The sequence below is a fragment of the Poecilia formosa genome, unplaced genomic scaffold, assembly GCF_000485575.1.
Source record: "Poecilia formosa unplaced genomic scaffold, Poecilia_formosa-5.1.2 Scaffold36, whole genome shotgun sequence".
NCBI lineage: Eukaryota > Metazoa > Chordata > Actinopteri > Cyprinodontiformes > Poeciliidae > Poecilia > Poecilia formosa.
In genome coordinates this window covers 1,274,806-1,283,944 of record NW_006799975.1, presented here as the reverse complement: position 1 = coordinate 1,283,944, position 9,139 = coordinate 1,274,806, and the positions used below count along the sequence as shown (strand labels likewise).

The window sequence follows — 9,139 nt, the reverse complement described above, 5'->3', positions numbered from 1 at the left end:
CATTATCGCCACTGTGTAAATGAGACTTCAGGATCATGGGTCATAAGGTCAGATGTATCCACTGACCCCACATTCTCTCCTCTCAAAATAAATGTTGTCTGGTTATAGCAGTGTTCACAAAATCGTTTGACACGGGGAACATCTCAGGCAGAACATTTATGAAACATGTAGGACAACTTATTCATGTGCTTCAGAATTGTATCTATTTAATAATAGTTATTTTAGTGACCTCTAACATTTGGATATCTTACACTGTGCTATATAAACATCATAGATAAAAACTGTACAAGTACAAATTGCAGCTGCTGCTGTTATGGCAACAGCTTATGAAGGTGAAGCTGTAAGCCCTTCAATAACCATGTGCCTGATCATTACTGTCAGTGCTGTGCCTGACAGTAATTATTCTGATGATGATGATTATGAGGGCTTTGATGAACCGGATAACTGGAGGCCGACCGTACTTCTGATTTTAGCATCTCTGTCTTAAGCTGTACAGTAACTTTCTACAGTTTGGACTGTAATCCGGTATAAGTGTGGGTAGCTAATAAAAGAGGTCTGATGTCAAACATATTTACATTAAGAACATTTATTTCAGAATTTCAATTTGTGCAATTTTATGGTTAATAGAAACACAGCTACTGTTTGATGTGAGGATGAAAACTTAAACTTCGTAAGTTAGTGCTGTTTTGAAAAACTTTTTATGGAAAAACAATAACTAATACTACAAGTAAACTCAAGAAAATAGCACAAAAATAATGGAAATGAAGGCACAACACAATGAATATAAAAAGGAAACAGTGGTGTTCAGTGTACATACAAAATGTTCAAACATGTTAAAATTTAAAATACATCAAATTCATAGACTAGACAAAAATATTTAATACATTTTTGTGGATTGACAATGTTGGGGAATTATAGCTCCTCTATTGCTTTTGTATGGATACAAAGAATAAAAATTGTTGCATATGTACAGATCATCAGTTGTCTTTGCAGGATCCAGGTGATGGTACAGTCTGTCGTTACAACTACAGCTTCTGTTGATTCATTTAGGTTCCAGAAAATGATGAACTTTCAAGTCCATCCACAGTGGATGAATAAAAGCTCTTGATGGAAACCCGTCCTGGATCACAAGTCCTTTCCCAGCCTGTGTATCTCATCCAGGACAAAATCCAAATCCTGCTTGCTCACCTGAGGGCTGATCACCACCATCCGGAAGAAGTTGGGCTTGTCTCCATGCTTCTGATATCCAATCATCATACTGCCCTTCTTCATCATACGCTCCTTAACTACTGGCGCCACCTGCAGGCGAAAGAGAGAGGCTACAACTTTCACTGTCTTTAATTTTTACACTTACAGACTGGTTCCAGCAGAGGTCTGGTTCAGGAATGAAAGACTGAGGATCGCATGCTTAAAAATCATGGACTGTTTGCTAAACATTGGCTTCATGGTCCTAAGAGATGAGTAAAAGCAGTTCTTATGTTTTACCATCTAACTCAGCTAAAAAAAAAAAAACAAACAAAAAAAACAGAAGCGGTACGTGTAAGAAAAAAAAAGCATAATTTACTGTTCACCAACATGATTCAAGGATTAAAGCTGCAGTAACTTTTATAAACACTTATTTTTTTACATATTTGATGAAACTGTCACTATGGTATGAGAATCTGTGAGAAAAAGACCTCCTTCGCCCTTACTCTTTGCCACGCTGTAGCTAGCATAGTTTGTTGTGGATGCTGAGGATGGCAGATGGCAGATAAACTGTTTTCCAGTAATGGTTAATAGTTTCTCCACTATTAGCTCATTTAGCAGTGAGTACATGAGAATGAGTGACAGCACTAAGATCCGCCTGCTGGCTCTGATTGGTTGTTTTCAGTTGGAGCAAAGGGAGGAGGTGGAGATCGAACTCTTCACAGATTATCTGTTACAAGATTGTGATAGTTTTAACAAATATGTAAAAGTCATATTTTTTAATGAAAGTTGCATACTGCAACTCTAGCTGAACAAAGATACTGAAGCTAATGTAACCTTCATATGCCAACATATTAAAAACAGACTCCTTACAGTGTGTAGCTTCTTCCACAGCTCGGGGCTTTCTGGAAGGTTCCTCAGACTCGGTGGAATGTACCAGAAGCAAACATTTGCAAACTCAGGCTGTGAATGACATTTTTTTTTTGTTTTGTTTTTTTTGTCAAAACGAAATAGTTTAGACATGGAAATGTGTCACATATCTGATAACTTTTACAAATAACTACCTCAATGAATATATCAGGAATTATACATATATTCGTTGAAAGAAAAACCCACCTCTATTACCAATCTGAATCCTTCTCTTTTTTTAATCTCTTGTGCGAGATACCTGCATCACAAAGAAGATTTCAAATCAGAAGAGAGTGATGTGTATGATCTGACTTCTTAAAATCAGACTGTTCACACTGGGCCAGGTTGTGGTTCTGCTCGAGGTTTCTTCCTGTTAAAGGGGAGATTTCCTCTCTACTGTGGCTACATACATGCCACGTATGGTGAATTCCTGCGAGTCAATAACTTGATGCAATCTGCTGGGTTTACTTAGAAAACTTTTTCTTAAACTGAATGATGAAGCGAACTTGACTGCCTTGTTTGATAACTATTGTGGATTTTATGTATCAGATTTTGAGTCTTTGAGTGACTGGACTGAATTTTGGGTGAGGGTTAGCTATTTATTAACTGATTAAGTCGTGCTTTGGATTGTTCTTGAAAAACTAATCAGTCATGGCTGATTAGTGGGTGAACTCACGGCTGCACAGTGAACCCACTGATTTTTTACAGCAGAGAGCCGCTCCCCTCTCTTGCAGGTACTGCGTACCTCTGCTAAATCTTTTTGGGGTATGCAGTACCCGACTGTACCCCCCTACTTTCACCCTTGTGTATAACTCTCTGTAAAAAAAGTAAACCATCCCAGATTCGTCTTCCCGGACTCACCGGGCCAAAGCCAGGGCCCTGTCCACCCTGTACTCCAGCTCTCTGGTGCCTACAGCTTTCCACACGAGCCAGAACTTGAAGGCGTCCGGCTTCCTGCTGCACTGGACCGACTTGTCCCCAGTGTCATAGCTCACATCGTAGAACTTGTCCTGCTGGAAGAGGTATGAAGCCCCAGCACAGTGGCAGCGCTGAAGGAGACACTTGTAAAAAGAAAAAAAAAAAAGCTTGAATACTATTGTGAAAAATATTCAACTTTAGGGGAGCTAAAATATTGTTTTACGCTAGTACAAAAATGCGGATTGTTGCCTCCATTATAATGACTTTTTAAAAAAATGTCTGCAACAGATCAGGTAATAATCATGCTCTCTTACACTCTTGTCTCGGACCAGGAAGGCTGAGCACTGCAGGGTAGCCATCAGCATTTTGTGAAGGTTCCAGGCAACAGAATTGACTCTAATCAGGAACAAACAGAAACAGTAAATCTCAAGTTTTAGCTGAATGGTTGAGTCACTTTTAAGACCATGCCATGCTGTTAGGATATATCCTCCAGAGGGAGTCATCTTATTCTGCTGGTTCAGAACTCAGAATGTTTTTAGAACTAACACTTAATTAGCGTGATGTTTATTATCTCTCATTTGGGGGGTGAATAATAATAAACTCTGGCTGTTTATAATCTTGAGATCTTTAGGGAGTGGAGCTCCAGTCCATAACAGATGCTTTCATCTAATACGTGTGACCCAAACGGGCACAAAATACCCACTGACAGCGCTGCTGCTCACCTCTGGATGCCTTTTAATAAGTGCTTGTGCTTCTTCGACACGAGAGCGCCTCCACCCCAGCATGCCTGAGGAAAATAAAAATACAGCAATGATGATGTGAGCTGCTGTGGAGACCTGGGGTAATAAACCAGTGGAGCAGCTCACATCCACATGGAGCCACAGGTTGTGCTTCTCGCAGATGTTGGCGATCTCATCGATAGGATCAAACGCACCAAGCACTGTTGTTCCAGCAGTGGCATTTACGAAGAAAGGAACTGCACCCTGAAGAGACACGTGTGTGCAAACAGGCAAAGACATATGAAAGATGCAAAAAGTAAAGCCACCCCCATCCACACACACACACACACGGACACGCACACACACACACACACACCCGCCCACCCATACTCATACACACACCCACTCACACACACACACACACACACACTAAAATAAGCTGGGTGGCTCACCTCACTTTTTGCCAGCTGTATTTTTTCTTCCAGAGCAGATGGAATCATTTTTCCCCTGAAAAGGAGGGAATATATGGTTTAAGATCAACTATATGAAGCAGCCATTTTAAAACAATGTTAATTTCAATGAGAATTTTTTTCAAGGTTCTCCTGTCCCTCACCTGTTGCTGTTAGCTCTTAGTCTAGTAGTGACTACTCTATTAGTCTGGTAGTGTCCAGTCTTTGTCTGGATTTTTCTTTTTTTTAGTTTTTAGTAACAAAAGTGCCATGGTTTGTCTAAAAGTGGAGCACTAACCAACACCTTTTTACTAGGAACAAGCTACCCTGTTTTACAGTAATCAACCTATGGAGCAGATAACCTTGTCTATAGGGGCAGTATTATGTGATTTTCAGCCATATAGTATCATTCTGCAGCACAACGTTTGGTTGTGACAAAAATATTGCATATGTCAAATATGACTTAAAAGAAATTTGACTTCATAATGTGACGCCTTGAAATTGGGCCTCCATCTCTTCAGAAATTCCTGCTCTTTCTGAAACTCTGCCTTCAGGAAGTCATCACACCATGGCTCTTCTATTAACTCTTTAACAACATTTTTACAGCGTCACAATGTGAAGTAACAGATAAGCAGTTCCACCAGCTGTTTGCTAATTGCAGCTGGCTAGCTCGGTCCAAATAGGTGTTTTGCACACCTGAATGGTTGCCATGGGAGATTCAAGAATTTCTTAAACATCCATAAAAGAATCAAATCAACACTCCAAGTATGTTGTTGAGAGGGAATAAAATTATAACATGATGTAAGACTCAAAAAAGTCAATTTTACACAATAATGTTCCTATTTCTTAGTTTAAGAAAACTATTTTGTTCAATTGGCTCATTCATTTTTGAATTACATCTACATTTACCTTGTGTTTAATTTTACAGTACCAAGTAAAAGTGTTTACCCCTTGCATATTACTTTTGTCTTTGCATTTTCAGAAATAATACTTGAAAGAAGGTCAGAAAGTGTCAGGAACAGCTTACCTGTTATCAGAGGGAACCACATAAACGTTCTTAGTGCCAAATCCCAGTAAAGCTGCTGCCTTAGCGATGGAGTAATGACACTGAAAATGATAACATTGCTTAGGAATCGAAATATTTGCAACTCTTACTTTTCTATACTTGTATTTTATTTAAAATAACAAGAAACTGTTTAACTGACTGAAGGGCAACTAAATAACCCTCATATATATTTCACCAGTGGGATGAAGACTTACGTCTTTCTCTCCACTGTTAACATATGATGCTGTGAAAACGTATTTTCACCAGCTTTCTTCAGTTTTTTTATGCCAAGATTGTGGAACTGAAATACATATTTTGTAAAAACACATTTCATCAGATAGCACACATAACATGATGCTTCCACTTCTCTACTTTGCTGTTGGGACAGTGTAGCTTCCTCCTTTCTTTCAACCAAAAGTTGGTCAATACGGCCAAACACTTCAAGAACTTTATTGAAGTCGTAGTAATTATTGAAGTTGGTGAAAAAACATTTCAATTAGATTTTTTTCACCAACACAAGAAAGCAAATACGGTAACTAACTTCTTGTGCTGGTTTTGAAGTAATTGCTTCTTTTATGCTGAGTCAGCGATTACCGGTACAGGACTTGTTCTACTATAAATAAGGACACTATTTTACCAGCTTTAATTAGCATCCTCACAAAGTTTTTTACTTTTGCTGTGGTGGTAGCCTGCTAAAAACCAGCCCCTTGTTCTACGCTTTGCTTCGCCCAGAAGGTTTGGATCCTCAGTTCTTGAGAAACGATTGCTTCCTGGAGGTGTGCACTAAATTTTACCCAATCGTTAACATTTGGCCGTGAGGTATGTCATGTGTCAACTACGCTATGAAGCTTACCAGAAACTGAGTGCTATGTAAGCAGCCATCCCCCACTGCGAAGACAGAATTGTCAAATCGAACAACATCTTTCCCAGCAATTATATTCTCCTTAAAAGTTCCTCTTGATCTGACTTTAACTACTCAATATGTGGAAGTGTTGAAAACACGAACTGAACAGCTTCCTTCACTTCCTTCACAGCTTCCTGTCATTGCTAAGCTACAATCATAGGCAGACAACAATTCTAAAACAGAGCAGAAAATGTATGTCATTGTTCACAATGCCGCTTTCTGTTTGCTGATCAAATTCAATTCTACTGGAGGAACTGTGCTCTGTGGGAGAAATCCCAGACAGAGCAGTGGAGGTAGATGAGAATCAATCGGAATTGCATAGGAAGGCAATAACTACCCTAATGTGCTTATTATGGCAAATAGCAAACAGGAGCAGTTTTTATGATCCTATCTGACTTTAGACTGAAAAATTTTAGTCTGATTCAATGTCAAACAGTTAGAAAAACTTCATGTCGTCTTATCCAATGTATATATCTAGGTTCAACTGCATTTGACAATGAAACCTCATGGAGAGGTTTCATTGGCAAATGGTTTTGGGCCGGAAAAGGGTAGAGTGCCTTCTCTGGGTCAGGGGGGTCGTCCTGCCTCAAGTGGAGGAGTTTAAGTATCTGGGGATCTTGTTCACGAATGAGGGAAGAAGAGAGCGGGAGATCGACAGGCGGATTGGTGCAGCGTCTGCAGTGAAACGGGTGCTGTACTGGTCTGTCTTGGTGAAGAGAGAGCTGAGTCAAAAAGCGAAGCTCTCGATTTACAGGTCAATCTACGTTCCCACCCTCATCTATGGTCATGTGCTTTGGGTCATGACCGAAAGAACGAGGTCACGGATACAAGCGGCCGAAATGGGTTTCCTCCGCAGGGTGTCTGGGCTCTCCCTTAGAGATGGGGTGAGAAGCTCGGTCATCCGGGAGGGACTCAGAGTAGAGCTGCTGCTCCTCCACGTCGAGAGGAGCCAGTTGAGGTGGCTCGGGCATCTGGTCAGGATTCCTCCTGGACGCCTCCCTGGTGAGGTGTTCCGGGCATGTCCCACCGGGAGGAGGCCTCGGGGAAGACCCAGGACACGCTGGAGGGACTATGTCTCTCAGCTGGCTTGGGAACGCCTTGGGGTTCCCCCGGAGGAGCTGGAAGAAGTGGGTGGGGAGAGGGAAGTCTGGGCCTCCCTTCTGAAGCTGCTGTCCCCCGACCAGACCCCGGATAAGTGGAAGAAAATGGATGGATGGATGGATGGATGGATGGATGGATGGATGGATGGATGGATGGATGGATGGATGGACGGACCTCATGGAGAGGTAATAATGACAAAGGTTCTTCATGATGGCTTTCCCTCCTGCTTGGTCGATAGCATTGGAATGCTTGCCAAACAAAACTAATCTAAAGTCTAATTTTTCTGACAAGTTTCTCTAGAATCATACCTCCTGAGACGTCAACATGACCAGTCGTGGAGAAGCATAGATCCCGATCTCTTTGAAATCTGGACAGTAACGATACCGAGCTAAATTCACAGCATACATGTTGGACATGGAGCCTCCTGGAGGAGAAAGTAAACCCAGAAAGAGCAGCGTTTGTCAGAAACAGGAATAAAGATTCCGATAAAGACCATTATGACTCAATAGATGACAGAAATAATGCTGCTATACGAACCGGGATTAAAGAGTCCGTCGCCTCCCTCCTCCCATCCAATCAGCTTCATCATGGTCTTCAGTAAAACATCTTCAATCAGAGTGAAGACCGGGGCCATCTCATATGTGTACCTGATAGAATTTTATGAAATAATGCAGGCTAGCTATAATACTATGTAAAACCAATGGTGCATATTTTTTTCATGAGGCTTATAACATGATGCTGTATCACTCACTGGCTGGTTTTTATTGCCTCAATGATGAAGCTAGCCACCATGGAATGAGGCTCCATCCCTGCAAACAGCTGGTTGAAGAAACGAGGATGACCTGTAGAGGTGAAAATGAGCATCTATAAGATGATGGAGCTTATTGACTGGTTGACACGTCTCCCAGTCTGAAACACCAACCTACAGCAGCACCTTGTGACTTCAGGAAATATATCTATGCTTTGACTCTCAGATTGACCTCCTGCTGTGTGTTTTTTGTCAAAACAACATCTAAGGTACTGCAGGCCTTGCTTCCCTGAGCTCAGTGCTCAGCCAGCGCCCAGCTTATGGCAGAAAGATCAGTCAAATAAAATTTATACATTTTATTTGACACATTTTATTATTTTATCTTAATGTTAAAGTACTTTGAACTTTAACGAATATGCAGTTCAGTTCACCTGCATCCTCATGTTTATGTTATTAAGCACACAAAATAAGAACGTTTCACTCAGTTACCAGTCTTCACACTGTATCTGATGGCGTCCCTGCAGCACTGCAGGATCTTGGACTCAGACTCTCCCGTGTCTTTGAGCTCGAGGTCCAGCAGCTCCTTCAGCTGTTCAGGGGAGCGCCACTCACACACCTATTTAACAGAGGCCAACTTTTACTGTCACACATCCTGTATACTTTGTAGCACAGCAGCAAAGAGCTAAGGAACAGGAAGGAAGATTATAGTTTTACCTTCTCTTTGACATTGGTTGCTTTCTTCACAGCCTCTTGGAGGATTATTTCCATGGCTTGTTGGATGAAGCTCTCTGCAGCCTCCATGTCCTCAGCAGCACCTGGAGAGCCTTTTTCTGGGTTTATCAGCTCTCCCACGGCGGTCTCACCTTTAAAGTTAATAACATACAAATTCATATGAATTTATGGAGAACCTTATATAAACAAGCAACCTACCAACCACACACACACACACACACACACACACACACACCCACACACACACACACGCACACATATGCACACTCATACAGAGGTTTAAATTCACCAGGTGCACAGTAAATATGAAATTAAATTAAAAGTTACATATTAAAGTTTTCTTTTCAAGTCAGATATTCTGATTCCCTGACCTTCTAAATTGTTGTGACTCAAATTTATTTAATAAAGAATCACTTGTGATTCTTTATT

The 9,139-nt window shown here is 41.0% G+C and overlaps 1 protein-coding gene across 1 annotated transcript in view; it reads right to left on the bottom strand.

The window, feature by feature from the left end:
• Nucleotides 1–68: 68 nt before the first annotated feature.
• Nucleotides 69–9,139, bottom strand: part of LOC103137013 (acidic amino acid decarboxylase GADL1-like) — a 10,346-nt gene continuing 1,275 nt past the window's right edge. The window contains exons 2-15 of the mRNA XM_007550522.2: nucleotides 8,693–8,841; nucleotides 8,468–8,594; nucleotides 7,982–8,072; nucleotides 7,768–7,877; nucleotides 7,539–7,654; nucleotides 5,208–5,287; nucleotides 4,184–4,238; nucleotides 3,879–3,995; nucleotides 3,735–3,799; nucleotides 3,327–3,408; nucleotides 2,956–3,155; nucleotides 2,302–2,353; nucleotides 2,059–2,148; nucleotides 69–1,299 (exon numbers count right to left, since the gene is read on the bottom strand). Coding sequence (XP_007550584.2) covers nucleotides 1,126–1,299; nucleotides 2,059–2,148; nucleotides 2,302–2,353; nucleotides 2,956–3,155; nucleotides 3,327–3,408; nucleotides 3,735–3,799; nucleotides 3,879–3,995; nucleotides 4,184–4,238; nucleotides 5,208–5,287; nucleotides 7,539–7,654; nucleotides 7,768–7,877; nucleotides 7,982–8,072; nucleotides 8,468–8,594; nucleotides 8,693–8,841 — 1,508 coding nt within the window. The 3' untranslated portion in view covers nucleotides 69–1,125. The remainder of the gene's footprint in view (nucleotides 1,300–2,058; nucleotides 2,149–2,301; nucleotides 2,354–2,955; nucleotides 3,156–3,326; nucleotides 3,409–3,734; nucleotides 3,800–3,878; nucleotides 3,996–4,183; nucleotides 4,239–5,207; nucleotides 5,288–7,538; nucleotides 7,655–7,767; nucleotides 7,878–7,981; nucleotides 8,073–8,467; nucleotides 8,595–8,692; nucleotides 8,842–9,139) is intronic.